General features: G+C 44.5%; 2 protein-coding genes across 2 annotated transcripts; both read right to left on the bottom strand.

Annotated features, from left to right (window-relative positions):
- CCR75_001693 (uncharacterized protein) lies at nucleotides 1-2,631 on the bottom strand (the record flags this gene model as incomplete). The annotated part of the gene is made up of 4 exons (XM_067959794.1): nucleotides 1-289; nucleotides 370-2,156; nucleotides 2,231-2,296; nucleotides 2,361-2,631. The coding sequence occupies 4 exons, from the start codon at nucleotides 2,629-2,631 to the stop codon at nucleotides 182-184; spliced, it is 2,232 nt and encodes a 743-aa protein (XP_067814359.1). The 3' UTR covers nucleotides 1-181.
- A 230-nt stretch (nucleotides 2,632-2,861) lies between these two features.
- On the bottom strand, nucleotides 2,862-4,775 carry CCR75_001692 (uncharacterized protein; the record flags this gene model as incomplete). Its single annotated transcript, XM_067959793.1, has 1 exon — nucleotides 2,862-4,775. The coding sequence occupies one exon, from the start codon at nucleotides 4,773-4,775 to the stop codon at nucleotides 2,862-2,864; it is 1,914 nt and encodes a 637-aa protein (XP_067814766.1).
- Between the last annotated feature and the right edge of the window lie 11,359 nt (nucleotides 4,776-16,134).

The raw sequence follows: 16,134 nt of genomic DNA, 5'->3' as shown, positions 1-16,134 counted from the left end.
CTGTAATTCAGAAATTAAATTGACTAAAAACTGCATGAAGTGAGTTTAGAAATTCTCTTCCTAAAATGTGGTTTTACTCTTTTTAAACCCATACGGCAATTTTTCGTTCAATAGTAGTAATTGTCCCGTCCTATCCTATATATTGATGTTTTGTCCTCTTTTTTAGCGCTCAGACTCATGTTTACGAGGAACTTTGCCACACTATTTCTTTCGCCTCTTTAAACATCACAACGACACATGTCACATTATCGGTCGACCGCTGATGAAAAATGGCATACTCAATAAGCGCCTACACAAAGAAAAACGAGAGAGAATCGCGCCATTAATCCACCACAAGCATCATCTAGCACAATCCACTCACTCACACACCTCAACAGCCCGTTGCACATCTTTCAATTCGACAAGTTTTCGACGAACAAAATCCACAGCTTCTTGATCTTTCAACACATCATACAATCCGTCACTTGCGAGCATCACAAACTCGCACTCGTCTGTTAATTCCGTGACGGTAAACTCTGGCGTCGGAATCACTAATGGACCTTTTAAAATATCGTTGGGATTCACCGGTAATTCCTGCGAATTGTACTCGTTCCGTGCTTTCGTGTCAATGTCATCGACCAAAGGCTCGACGAGATCAAACGACTTGAAAGGGGCGTCGCCAAAGGCACGCGAGACGGCCAATTCGCCCATAATACGTCCGTGAATCACAAAGCCGCCAGTCTCTCGAATCCGCTGCGCTTCGTCCGTTCGACTGGGTTTATGATCATTTGAAAGTCGTTCAGCTGTGCCATTGCGACTCAAGACAGTGCGCGAGTCTCCAACGTTGGCCACAAAGAGATACTTGCCCGCCACAAAGACTGTCGTGGCCGTGCTTCCAGCTTGCGGACGATCCGAGGTCCTTAAAAATTCTTCATCCGTACGTTCAAACGCATTGGTCAAGCGCTTCATGATGATTGATTGCAATTCCTCAATTGTCATTGTTAGTAAAGGTTTCAATTCACTCGTGTGCATGAAAAACGCGGTAATGAGGCTATGGTGGAGCACGTCACTCAAAAACGAAGATGCTTCGTCACCGCCATGGCCGTCATAGACAGCAAAGAATGACTGGGGATGCAATCCCAAACGACTTAATGGTTCAATACACAAGTCTTGAATAATCGTATGCGCGTCTTCCATATGTTTACGAGCGCCCATGTCGGCATGCGCTCCAAAGTCAAACCGATTGACAGTTAAACACGTTTGTGCCACGAGTAAATCGTCGCCAATTTCCAGTCGATAGGGTTCTTGATAACTTCCCACGAGTTTCATAAATGTCCCATTCGTCGAGTTTAAATCAATCAAATAAAATTGATTCGTCAATTCATCAAACCAAATTGCAGCATGTTTTCGAGAGAGTTCCCCATCACTTGTATGGATTTGATTCTCCGCAGATCGACCAATTCCTGCACCTTCTTGTGTAATCACAAACTCCGTGCCAGCTAATTTGCCACTTAATGCCGAGACCGTAAGACTTGGCAATTCTTCGTGAAACGATGTAACAAGAAAATCCGATTTTCCAACTCGAAATGCCACGTGAGGCTCGAGAGGCCATTGCATACGATCGCCCATATTTTCGTCATTTGCTTGGGTTTCCACGGGACTTAACCGCACAAACGTGTCCCCATTTGCTTGGTCGCCATTGACTAAATAGAAACGCCCGTGACTATACAGCACACGTGCGTGGTCGGTCTCTGCAAGGAGTGTATCGGCAGGTATACTTGCAATATTCTCACAAGTTTGGCCAATACCGCCTCCTTTCTCATCAAACGTAAAGCTTGTGACGGTATCTTCTTCGGTAAACGCCGTCATTTTAAGCACCACGTGGGTCCATGTGTGTTCGAGATACAAAGGCACTGGATCGTCTTCGACTTGGTCAGTAGCGAGATGATCGTCTATTTTGACCGATTCAGGCACGGAAGGCATTTCTTTCGAGTCATAAAGCTTGTCGTTTTCAACAATCGCGTTGCTGCTAGACGCATTATTGCCGGTAGGAGTACTATCGTTCTCCTTTGTCGGTGGTACATAGCTCCCGATACTGCTAGTATTGGAGCGAAGAAGGCGATGAACGCCTGATGTGCGGGCCCGTTGGAAAGAACTCGCTAATCGGACATCGGATTCTACGTGTTACAACGCGTATTAGTGTCTAAAGTCGCATCATGGCACGAAAAAGGACTGCAACATGGCCACGTACGTGGCGGTTCTAATCGCAAATGAGTCGAACGTCGACGATCCGGGTCATTCTCGTGTTTCCGTACCACTACAAACCACACGATATTGTCACAAAGGAAGAGAGTGTGCTTTAAATGGCCACACGATGTCACGTGCCTTGCATCTTGAGCGTCTGGACATCCTGCGCGTCCGCCATGGCGCGTCTTCTAGCGTGATGTTCTCGGTATTAAATCTACTCGTGGCAACACGAGAGATTCGGCGGTTTGATACTGAATCTTGCAATACGTTGCAAAGAATTGGCACTTGCGTACTAAACGCGCCCCACGAGGCGTAACAACGAGCCAAAGAAGAGTTGCAAGGTCTGCCAAGGGGCGAGGATGTCTCTGCCACTGCGGAACGAGATCGGACGCACTTGGTGTACATCACATCAGTCGGTTGTTTTTATTTTTTTTAAAGAAAACCTTTCAATCTATATATTAATTTGTTTTTCACGAACAATGAAAAATTCGCAATTTAAATACAAATTTACAGGAATACAATCGCCAAAAGTATAAATTAATTTGAATTCCATTTTGACAGACATCCGTAGGTTTACACACAACCATGGACAAACTTTTGAGGGACATTAAAATTGGTCAGGACTCGTAAGTCGCTCAATAGTATGAAGCGTCCGTAAATCGAGAATCTTTGGTCCGATAAAACGAAGACGCGTCATGATTGCTACTATCCCCTCGTCGGCGGGGTGCACCAGATGCCTCAAACTCGCTAAAGCCGCTGCTTTGAAAACTCGGGTCGCCATTGTAGTGGCTCTGGTCGTAATTACTATTCGTGGCCGCAAAACTCTCGTCGCCCATATATCTGCTCTCATCTGCCGTGGACATGCGGTATTCTGTCTGGCCGGACGCTTGAAAGCGCGTTTGGCCGTGATAATCACTTGCTGACGTCGATCGCGAGTCTTTGGGTTCAAAAAACGACTCGTCCAAAGACAAATCCGGTCGCTTTGTCGTCTTTTTCGACCCTTTTTGACCCATTCCATGCCATCCATTCGACAGATCTTGAATCGAATCGCCCCCAAAATCGCTCTCGTCCTCGGAAGCAAGATCCTCTCGATGTCGACTGTCATACTTTGATTGAAAGTGATTCCCCGAGTGACCAGAGCTATACATACTTTGACCATAAAACGACGACGACTGGGACGAGTATTGCGAATACTGACTCGTACCGTGTGAAGAATTTGTTTGCGCCATTGGTGGCAAGGACATTTGAGAATGCGCTAAAGCGATTTGGCTTCGTGGTGTCAACATGTCGAGGTTTGGATCATTGTACGTAAGTCGACCTCCATCGTGATCGTAAGGCTCCTGATCGAATTGGCTATTGCCAGGATTTGGCGGGTAATTGTCGTCACTAAACCCTGTTGGCGACATGTTGTGATTCTGATGATAATTTGCCGCCACTGTTGACGCTTGAGCCACGCCTTGAGTGTGATCGTGACGTCCTCTTTCAAGACCAGGGTCGTCGTCTTGGACCAGTTGATTGGTTTTCTTGTATACAAAGAGGGCGACCAGTAACACAAGCGCAATCGCGCCTGCCATCATTAAACCAAGCATTAACGTATTTGATGCAGTACTCGTGGCATTCGATGCTGCATCAGCTAATACGGACGCCGCGGCCGACGGCGATCCAGACGACGAAGATGATCGCGACGTATCTGCTTCTTGCTTTGAATCCGTACCATTGTCGGATAAATTGTCTTGTTTCGTAGTCTTGTCACTTGTTTTACTTGTCTTTAAATCGACTGTATTTGATTCGAGAGTCTCTTGAATCGTACTGGCATCCTTCTTCGTAGGAGGTTTCAAAGTCTGTTGGGTCTCGTTTAAATCACTTTTAGAGCCTACACTGGCATCGTCGTCCGATCCAGACTCGGGATCGATGATTTGTTTCCTCACTTTTAAAGAAATTGATTTCGGTGGTGCATTTGGCACGGGTTTCGACTCCTCTGGCTTGATTTCAACTTCAGTTGGAGGACTGGAGGTTGGCTTGTCAAAATTAGCATTGCTGTCAGCCGTGGGGATGGCGTCGGACACAGGCGCTGTCTGTTGAAGAAGTGGGGACCTTGTAAACGTAACCTCCGTGGTCTCGTCCTTTGGCTTTACCACACCAGTCGCTTTGTCTCGATTGGCGTCGCGCTTTGCAGGATCGACGGGTTTGTTAACAGGTAAAGGTTTGTCGGTAGCATCTACGTCCTTATTATTCACTCCCGGGGAAGCACTTGTCAAAGGCGCCCGTGTACTTGGTGCGTCGGTTGGTTTTAAAACCTCGGGCGTCGGTGTCGAGGGCTCTGCTGGTTCCGACGAGTCCGACGATGCATTCTGGTCAAGCAACCATGGCCGTTCTGGTCGTTGCGTCGCCAACGTTGGAACACGTCCATTATTGAGATCCTCTTTAAAATTCAAGACCGTTTCTGGATCCCCATCGCGACTTTGCACTGCAAAAATCTGTGCATTGGCCTGTGAATTCATGAGCAGTACCACCAGCACGAATCTGAGCCACCGTCGGTGGACCTGCATTGTCCAGCCTCCGGAGCCCGAAGCGTCACGCCAGCGCAACTTTCCTGGAATCTGCGCTGAAGGTTCGATAAAAACAGCTCTATTGTTCCCTGCACCAAAGTCTTGCGTAACCCTCTTGCCGGAATCAATAGCAGTCCACTTACTTGCCACTATCAATTCAAAACGAGGTTGATCACGTGACAAGGCAAACTGTAGGAGTCGTTATTTTGAGCTTGTGCGGCACTGTGCCTTTAGCCGCATAAGAGTCAGATGTAAAAAACTCGCGAGTTGCCCGTGTCATGCACACACATGTCTTGGTTCTGCACCGACGTTCTTGGAAAAAGCAATCATCGAGAACAGCTGTCGGCGCCAGTCTCGACCAATTGATACATACGGCAAGCGGCGGAATATCCGATCGCGTGATTTGTGCGTATTTGGCGTGAAACTTGGTCGCTCTCTGAGCTCGATTGGCGGCCCATTCAGTCGGTTTAGTCGGGAGGGGTGTGCAGTGCATTCTATATTGATAGAAACATTTGCTAAGATTCGTTCTTATTCCAGCTGACGGCTTTACGACAGACGCACGATATGGCAACTCTAGCGTAAAACTACATAACCTATAGATATTATCATTATATTTCACTTGGATTATTCGAGGTCCCTTACTCCAGCTCGCGTCCCCGTAGATTTCTCTTTTATGAAGCCAAAGCCTGGTAATATAGGCGATAAAGTTTAGCTTTGACCAAAAAAATAGTCATTCGCGCTAACGATCGGGACTGTTTATATTTAATAAAAAATGCTTACAGGAAACTGTGTTTGTATTTGTCAGGATAGCCTGCTATGTTATGGCTCAGCTGCGACATATAGGACGCACTGCAGCCAACGAGCTTACAATCGCACGAATTGTAAGCCTACGGACTCGGGACTATTGCGCCATATAAAGTTCAAGCATGAACAATCCAATATATGTGCATTATCGCGATTGTCTTCTGTGTGTTTGCGTGTTGACAACTTTGTCTTGCGTTAATTCTCTTTCAACATGCGACTATGTTACATACTGGTTACAGTCGAGGCTGTTTCCTCGTAGGAATAGTTTACCCAATAATTGTAAGCAGAGAAATAGTTGTTTTGACAGGGAAAAAATGATGCGTCTTTCACGAAGCTGGCTCACATACCCAGCTAGAATTTATGTGACGAGCAAAATCTGATATGCTGTAGAATTTTTGCTTGAAGCTCTAGATGTTGAGAATGTTTCACATTTGATTGAGCCAGACAAAATTTACCTTTCATTTGAAGTAGAAAAATGAAATGAACAGAAGAGCCTGTCTTAAGAAAATCCCGAGTTAATTAATAAGATTCTTAAATTATTCATTTAACTTCGTCGTTAATCGAGCACATTTAATGATTAATAAACCTTTGTAATTTAATTATTAAATGCAATTTGAGGTCCCTTTTTTTAAATTTATTATTCATATAATTTTTCTTGATGAAAAAAATCAGATACTGTAAAATAATTGAAAGCACTAAACACGTCTGAAGAAATCTCGTATGTGTAACGGGGTGTATCGTTACATGAAATTAACACTTAAAGGCTGTTAATTAATATATTATCTAAAACGTAGAGAATATTTGGAGGATATTACTCTATGTAGTTATGTTCAAAATTCTTATCCATAAATAGGTATAGACCATTTTATCTATTTCGCAGACTAATCAGCTGTAGAGATAAACAAAAGAGAGATACAGATAAGATCAGATAAGTATTCAATTGCATGTTTAGTATTAGATTATAATTAGGTTTGCATTTACAAGATAGATAGAAGAGATACTTACTTATATTAATACAGTTTTCATTTAACCCTCTTTAAGTTAGTTGCCTTAAAGAGAAGTCTTCCTCTGCACGTACTAGTGTACGTGAAATAATGTAGGGCACCACTTGCAACTGAGGCAGTGCGAAATGGACTTGTACTGAAGCAGTTCAAGTCGTAGTGCCCCGTTACAGTATGTCAGGCTGAGCGATTTGGTTTGTGCGGATTGCTCCAACGCTGTCCTTCATCTGCTGTACGGACTTGAGAAAACCCAGCGCGCCGCCATCCTGTTGCAGCCAGATTGTCTCAAGCAACTCGAGTGCTTTCTGAGCATCTACGACAGCGATTCCTGCTCGTCCTCAGGCTGAGTCGGGAGGTGGTCCTCAATGATTTCATCCACGTCTGGAATGTATGATGTGATCCGCTCGGTAGGATAGTCTAGCAGGTTGCGGATGTTCATCACGATAGGATACCTGAAGCGTCTAATCTGATGTTCCATCTCCACCATGACTTCATTGTCAAGGCACTGCTCCTCTAGGACTGGTGCAGCATCAGCTGGTTCTGACCGGATGTTGCAATGCCGGTAACAGTTATGGATGGTCTCAATGCGGACATCGTTAGACCAAGTTGAGACTGACACCTAGATAGCATGAAAGATGTTTATCTTTGCCGGCTCAACGACACCATTGTCGAGATCCTGAAGGAGCATACGGGAGAAGCTGCGCCTAGTAGGCTTTGAGGTTGCGTAGGATACCCTGGTCGCACGGCTGAAGCTTCGACGTCATGTTGGGCGAAATATAGTAGATTGTCGTGTTGCGAATTGCGATTCGCTGCGACAGATCAGCAAGCAGGACGTGTGCACTGCAGTTGTCCAGGATCAGCAGCACCTTGCGGTTTGCCATTCTCCCATCGAAGTCCCTCAGTCACTCCAAGATGATAATTTGTGTTATCTAGGCCTTCTTGTTGCTGCGATACTGATAGCCAAGGTTCTGGAGATTGACATGGCGGGAGCAGCGAGAAGTGGCGTAGTGCCAATGATCCATAGGGGCCTCTGTCGGACCCATCACCATTGCAGTAGACAGTCACATTTATTCCTTGTTTGCTTTCACCCCTTCAGCTCCCTGTTGCAAGCGAAGTGTCAGCTTGAAACAGAAGAGTTGCATTAGCCACCAGATAACAAAATTTGGTGTCCTTCGCAGAGTGCTTACCTGCATCCGATAGAACAAGCCAGTCTCACCCATGTTGTAGATATTCTTCCATTTATACTAATTGAGGACCTCGCATAAGGGAGAAAGCGCATCCTCCTCATCAACCATGTCCATCGCGCCGCTCTCTCCGAACTGCGATAGGCGCGGATTCCATTCAGAGCTATATAGGATTCCAGCCATCCGTTGGAAAGCTGAAATAGTTCATGTCCTGGACAAAGAAGGTCCAAAATCCGCTCTGCATGTTCACGGGCAACGTCTCCGCTAAGACTGATACGATCCGAATGGGCATTAAACCAAGCCAGCAGAGCTGATTCCATCAGTGAATACATTACTGCTGTCTTCTGAAAGTCGAAGATGGTCTGCCTTCTTCTTCGGCGTGCTGGAGACCGTCGCCTGGCTGACCCCCAGCTGATATTTGTCCTGAAGTCAATTGACAAGCTGTGCCTAGATCAGTGCGGGATTCTATGTGTAATGTTTGCAGAGAGCCACACGGACATCGTCCGTCATTGTGGCGTGCTCCTCCCAGAGGCATTGTTGATGCGCTGCTGAGTTCTTCTTGGGGATTGTGGGAGAGGCCTTTCTTTTATAACCACATCCCTCCAAAAAAGCGAAATAATTAATTTATCTGTGGGATACTACACCTGTCTAAAATTCTAAACTTTTTAAATTTATCAGGAAAGGGCGTCCCAACATTATTAATTTAGACAGGTTATACTGTAGTCGTTATTCAAAAATAGTCACAAATCTGAGTATTGTTATTTAATATTTCTCAATTGAAACGTATGATGTTAGCATACTCGCCGCTATCGACGTGTACACGCCCGTCGAAAGGTCGGTGAAAATATACTCGTCTTGTTCCACGAGACGGAAGAGTCATGCCGGTAACCTCCCAGATGGGAAGGCTTTTTATAAATCTTATACACGATTTGCGTTCGACAAGTCTCATTTTAAATAGCTGAGCTTCTAACGCGATAGTGTCATAAAAATCATTTTCCAAGTCTGAGCATCTTCACAAAAAGATGCATGATACTAGCTAGACTCATTCACGGTCTCAATTGCCAACCCTACTAAAGCATGGGCTATTTGCGCACGTACAAGCACTAAATAGCTCATGGCGTAAGTAATCAAGCGTTTGCGGGCCAAGACTTTTAAGGGGACTAAATAATCATGACGGGGCATATATTAAAGCCCACTCGCGCCCACCTATTATTTGCTGCCTGATTACTATTGCTCAAAGAGCGCATCCGCAGCGACAGGACCTTCCATGAAGAATTAAGCAACTTGGAACGAAAAATCGAGGAAATAAGAGCCTACAGAATTCATAGTATCATTCTCCTGATCGAATAAAGAATCCGTACCATATGAAGTGCCGAAAACCATATTTTTTATGGCTGTGCCAAATCGAAATTGTGCACTGCAATTTGCCAGAGTAGCAACCATGCAACGGAATATAAAATTGTAATGGGGCATACTTCGGTTGAAGTGTACAATTCACAACACACCTTTTGCTATTAAGAACTTAGATAATAAATAAAGGGGAATGTTATTTCCACCCCACCATTTCGTTATTTCCACCCCATGCAAAAAAATACCGTCGCTGCCAACTTGATTCCGATTAGCCAATCAGAAGCATTATGTATAACGCTTCGCATATTTATTTATATGGGCGGAAAAAGACAAATAAGGGGTGGAAAAAATAATGACGGGTGGAAAAAATAATGACGGGTGGAAATAACAAATGCTGGGGTGGAATGGCAAGTTGATGAAGTGGATAAAAAATACTTATTTAAGAGCCAGATATTCGGCGTTAAGGGCACCTGCGTGCATTGTGACCCTTATTCCTGCAAATACTGCAAAGTCTTCAACGAATTGCTGCTTATACAATCTCAAATTCAGATGGATAAAAGGACTTATTTAAAAGAGCCAGAGATTGAGCGATGGGGCACCTGCGTGCATTTTGACCTGATTGTATGCAAAGTTTCGAGCAATCCGCTACTTGAACAAACTCAAATTCAGATGGATCTCGTTGCCTTGATGATTGATGCACATTATTATTTTTTGTGACGGTCTAGATCCAGTTGAGCGACCACGAGTACGCTAAGGGACAGAATTCTTGGAGCCATATCATCCAGACTGCAATTTATCGTAGCTGTTCCCATAATGGTTTCTTGATGGCGATACTCCACCATGTTGTAACGTTCTTTGACAGCCTCTAATATGGTGGCAACATTTTGTCTACCCACTTCAGGCATGGCTGCAGGCGCAGCTGCATCCAAGCGCCATTAATGGTGGAAACTCTTAACAGTGAGAGGGCGGCCACTTCTTAGAAAAGCAGATTATTTGATGCTGACAGGGTATTCCATTCTTGAATTACACGCAACTGAACAGGTTATGGTGGCATTGGTAGGATCTTCAGATAACTCATAGCTCAAAGCATTTTCCTAGTGCGTATATTGAAATGCGGCGCACTACAGCAAAGAAAGGGATTTTCTGTGTTTGTGCATGACTTGCATTCGCTCCTACGACAGCTAAACACCAAGATTTTCAATCTGGGCTTAAGCAGCATGAGCTACGCGAGTTTGTACATCACCCAAGTTTTTTCCGGAACACTTATGTAGCTCTTTAACATATGATGAAGCCCTTCAGCTCTCGATGATGTGACGTGGCCAAAATGCATGCAATTCCTGGTGTATGCGTAAATAAATTAATTTTTATGTGTCAGACAGGTGGTATCCGGATAGGCCAGCATGTTAGGCAGTGCAGTATATGTTGAGTGCATGCTTATCATGAGATTGATTTACACTTCCTCTGATTTCGAATAGATTACATCTGTCCGACTCTTCACGAATTTATTCCAGTCATCCCCAGGTCCAAAAAACTTACGACAATTTGCTAGAGCGTTTTTTTAAATATGTTAAACGCATAGAAGATGGGTTGAGGTGGGAAATGTTATTTCAGGGCATTCTTTAGGGCAAATTCTCGGTCTGTTGTGATTGTCTGTGGCAGTTGATCGAGAGCCCAAAGGTAGTCCGCTTCACGTTCATGCCTGATGAAAGCAATAGCAATTGGGAGGAAGTGTTGAAGCTTGTGACACCAGTGATATGGAGGATCCGGCATTATGAATCGATCACAGATATCCTTACGCTTTGGTGGTGGACTGCACCTATCTAGGTGCAGTCCGCCACCAAAGCGTATGGATGTCTGTAAAGGAGTTCCACAGATTTTTGGCTGGCATAGAATAGGTGTGAAAAGATGATGATAATCATCTTTCACACCTATAAACCCACTCTGCATGATGCAGAATGTCAAATAGAGCGTCCAGTGGTGTACGATTGCGAAGCTCTTCTGCTCGCACCGCTGGCGCTCGTTGTAGATTGTCCTTCCTATTGCTTTTGTGCTGGGATCTATTTGGCGTAGGGTTGTGACAATTTCTTTCGGCGCAATCCCAGCCTTAAGAAGTTTTTGTACTAACAAATTTTGCTCTGATTGAAAGCGTCAGGCAGTCGGATGACTACTTATGTTGTCTGAAGGTTCATGATTATGTTCCCTATGAAAAGTTCGCAGTTGCAAGCTGTTATCGCTTGGTAGACGCCCTGATAGACGAAACGGGCAATTAGTCAATCGGCTCGCAGAGTTTCGCGGCAACTCAAGTCATGTTGCTGCCCTTTGCAGGTAGGTACCACGTCGATCGCATTACAAAATAATCTTCTTTTTGTCGGAATTTAGGGTAGACACAGCATATCCTTCTGCATGAGCGAATTCGCGAGCTGCATCCGTCAGGGCCATTGTGCTGGGAAAGGATGCATTGGGTGGTGTGGTGGAAGCATTGTAGAACAGCCTGACAAGGAAGAAAGTAGAAATTGAGTGTGATATAGAGAATGTATTGTGATTGATAATAATTCGTAGGACCCGCTTGTTTACAAGTCAAAAAGAAGGATATGGAGAGTAGATCAACTTGACCCAGCCCGATTCAAAACGATGTTTTTTTATCGTGAAAAAAAATATGCGGAGCGCAATAAGTAAGGCTTCTGATTGGCTAAAACAATCCCATTTTTATGTAGGTGATACGAAATACGAGTAGTAGCCACCAGATAGAGATCTGGTGGAATTAAGGTAAGGTTCCACATTTTAAATTTTAATTAAAGTTTAGTTTTTCGTATAATCTTAATGAATTAAGTCCGATTCGCCAATCTACGCCTGAGTCTTTATAAGTCCGAGCGTCTGCTGACATAGATCCATTTCTCAAACTTTTAGGGGTGAAACGCGTAGCGTTTGATAACCTTACAAATTTGTTTGGGCTGGATCGTAGAGATCACATCCTTTTCAGGGCCCAAAGGTTCTTGTTGCAAGGCTTAAAGCCTTTCTGCAACATGAATCTTTCTATATCGGACCACTTAGCAGCATTTATGCAACTCGGTAAATTCCTGTACCTGATCAGGAGCCTAAGGCTTGCCCTCTTGTTGTCAGTGTTGAGACATATGAGGACAAGAGAGAGAAAATCTCCTTGTTTGGATCGAAACATATGGAAATGGCCATACCCCTGCCATGATCCTAACAGAACAACAAAAGTGGTGATGACAACTTCTTAGCTCGGTGGTGAAGCCTGTGAGTGAGCATCACATGTAGCACGTACACAGACGACGCATTTCCCACGCTGGATTCGCACCTATTCGCAATGAAAGTTGCCCCACACAAGTGAAGTAATTAGACCCACCACTTGTGTAACGGGGCACCTTTCAATAGTACTGATCAGTACTAGTTAACCTTACACTGATTACAATGTAGGTGAGATGCCTCGAAATTACACGTACACAAAGTTACAGAGGAAGGTTTCTATGGATCTTAGGGTCTTTAGCTTACAGGTCTAGACTAAGGCTTATCAATAGAGAATAGTAAAGCTGTATTAATGTATTTAGTTTCCTAAGTAACGATCATCTATCTACTTCTGAACGTATTATATTAATATTTAACTAAGGATGTCGCGTCCTTGCGATCCACACTATCCTTGTCTTATAATGATTGACTGGACTGATTTAGACTTAAATCAACCGATCAATAGACCTAATGTTTTATTGTATCAATTACCAAATTTGGTAATATGAGTACTATTTAAGTTAAAATTAATGAAGATATAATTTCGTATTTCTTTGTTTATTTCCTCTTATAGGAAATAATACCTATGAAACGAGACACCCCATTTCATCACCCCACCTTAACTAACAGTCACTATTGCGACTGATGTAGGGTGACCGGAAATACTATTATGTCTTTCCGTGTAATTTTGCATTATTGATTTTAATCAAAATACCGTTATTATTTGCCTTATTGATTTTGACCGAGATCAACATGGCGACAAACAAGTCTGTGCGCGTGGCCCGTGAGGCCGCAAAGCTGGCAGCTGCACGGATTAGTGCAGCTGTTAGTATTGCAAATGTTTAAGTAGACGCTAATGCGTCGACTGTGTGGAATACGTAACCTCCTACCCCAATTGAAGGTGACTGAGATATGTCATCTGATAATATAATTGCAGGTGACGGTGACAAGTCACCTGCTACACCAATTGTAGGTGACTGGACCAAGTCACCGGCACCGCCCGACTCAGTGGCTACTGTAAATGCCGCCGGATCACCTAAGGACGAGTCCGTTAAACCTTTGGTTTCTAATGTGACAACCTAAGAGGTGATGACGAGTTTGGTGGGGAGTCATCGGATGGTGACTTCGTGGGCGATGATCACTCTGGTGACTAAGTATACGTCACTAGAAACTAAGTGATCTGTAGGGAAGAGTGTTACTGGTGGTGCTAGTTTGCATACGCCAGGAAAGGAGTGATTCTAGGGATTGCTTCAAGGGCCAAGTTAACGTTAACATGCGCCATCAAGAGAGGAATCGCAAAACGTTGCGGCTCGCTCCTGAAAATAGACATAGTTTCCCCTCGAAGAATAACCTAATTCGTTGGTCTGGTATGACAACGATCGATATCACATTCCGTTATTTGACTCAGCCAGGCTTCACTGGTGAGAATGAGACGGAATTCTTTATCGGCATCGGTAGTACTCTTCTATGCGGGGGAAGGATGCAAACCTTTGCTCCAAGCTTGGACAGCCTTTGTGCTCAATATGCAAAACATAGGCCTGACAAGCTAAATGCTCTCCGTGAACGGTTCGAGAAACGGACCGTAGTCGGTGCACACTATAAGCTACAACGTTTGTCTAGACAGGCAGGAATTCCTTGCCTTTCGTGGGGGGACTCATGTCAATGCTGTTTTAAAGGGGCAGGTCATGCCTCTAAAGAAGCATGTACCCCAAAGCTTGAGGTAGAGAGCAAAGAAATATTCCCTTAAAGATTCTCATTTGAGGACGCTCATCTAACAAGATGCATCAAGGGATTGAGAACCTTCAATACTATTACGAGCGCGGGAAACGTTCGTTCTTGATGGACTCTCTGTCGAGGCGGATGTTCTCATCGTACTGCAAGACGAGACCCGTCCAACATCAGTTGGGAACGAGGTTCCTAACTATCATGCGAGGGTGGATACCCTCGCCAACGAACGAGATGACTCGTTCGAACCCCCTTTACCTCACGGCGGTTCAAGAAGCTTTCAACATGAAAATGCTTCTCATCACTCGAATTTGTCAACGGATGTGGAGGGGGGGGAATCGGGATCGACTCATTTGACGAGCCCGAATCAACATCGTGATTGGACCACTCCTCTTATTATCTAAAGGAGGATCTTGATCACGAGCGAGCCCATCGCAGCGAGTTAGCGGTGACTGTCGACAATGTGTTTCGTGACCATATGAAAAATTGTGCGCAGGTTGCGACTGAACAAATGGCGAACAAGAGGACATGTCAGTCCCTTCAAAACGAGCTGGTGACAGCTCGTCAGAAGATCTCTTCCTTGAAGGAAAGAGTGGATCGTCTGGTTCAAGAGAATCAGACTATGTTCCGAGACAACAAGGCTTTGGCTCGAAACCATCAGGCTTTGGCGATGCCCTCGACCGTTCCGGTGTAACCCGGAATTGGAAGAAGCCTCGTACCCATAGATACCCAACATAAAACGTAGGATGCGCGCACGCATACCACGAGGCAGCGATGTAGAACACAAAACGGCCCAATATACCTGGGCAGTAATTTATCACTGCCTTCATCACGACATGTTTCAGAAGGTCAACCGTAGACAGTACGACTGGGTTATTAGAATTAATTGATGGTATGTTGTCTTCCGTTTCTGTTGGTCCACCGCATCAGCGATGGACTCCTGTACAAGACGGACCCATGCTTCTCAAGCCAAAAAAAATTACCTGCTATCTCTTTTTTTGTTTTCAGTGCGACCGGCTCGCACTGCGGTATTTAAATCTATTCGTTATTAAGAGTATTATCGTTCTCATTAATAATTTTCTTTTTGATGTTAAGTCTTTCAGCATCGTTATTAAAGTCAGTAATAACATTATTGTTATTACTGAGTTTGTCCACCTCAATGTAAATTAAATCAACATTAGTATCTTTCGCATTGACCTTAGTGCTAATGCGTGATGAGCAAGAGCTAAACTTTTTTTTTGCTCGAGCGAGTCCTTGTATTCCCTAGATAGTTCCATGCGAGTTGCCTATGGATTAAGGCACTCGACATTAGATCGAGCTCAAACCGGGCTCGAAGTACTGTGTCAGTGAAGCAGTGGCCACTGCCACGTGAAGAAGTACTTGCGATCGATAAATTCTTTACCGGTCGCGTAAAAGCGGGCCATGAAAGGAGGTCAACCTCCCCACATAGCTCTCCAACCTTCTGTGTGCCGAAGGCGACAGGAGGGTGGCGGATAGTGCACGCATTTAATAAACTGAATGCTGCAACGGTACCGGCTCAAACGCCGATACCTAGAAAAGACGTAATCATAGATGGTATGTCTAAGAGTACCATCTTTCCGTCTATGGATCTGATGGATGAATTTTATCAGATCCTTATGCGTGAACAAGACATCCCGTACACAGCAGTGAGCACTCCCAGTGGGATGCTTTGGAAAAAGCTATTAATGCCACAGGAGCTTAGTAACGCTCCTGCAACTTTCAACAGATGCGTAACGAATCCGTTGAGTCCGGTGCAAAAATTCGCACCGAGTTATTTTGACGATTTTTTCGTCCATAGTCAGACAATTGACAGAAAGGCGGACGTGGAAGTTCATAAAAATCACGTTCGTCAGATTTTTACATTTATGCAAAAGCACATGTTGCACGCAAATCTCGAGAAGTGCATATTCGCTGCAAGCGAAAAAACACTTCTTGGGTGCATCGTCGGTAAACACGGCGTGCGCCCTGATCCCGAAAAGATCAAGGCAATTACCGACTGGCCATTTCCAGTCGATGTCAAGGGACTTA

Source organism: Bremia lactucae, linkage group LG10, assembly GCF_004359215.1.
Source record: "Bremia lactucae strain SF5 linkage group LG10, whole genome shotgun sequence".
In the NCBI taxonomy this organism is placed as follows: domain Eukaryota; phylum Oomycota; class Peronosporomycetes; order Peronosporales; family Peronosporaceae; genus Bremia; species Bremia lactucae.
Note: the sequence above shows the minus strand (reverse complement) of the source record. Positions and strands in the feature narration are given on the sequence as shown.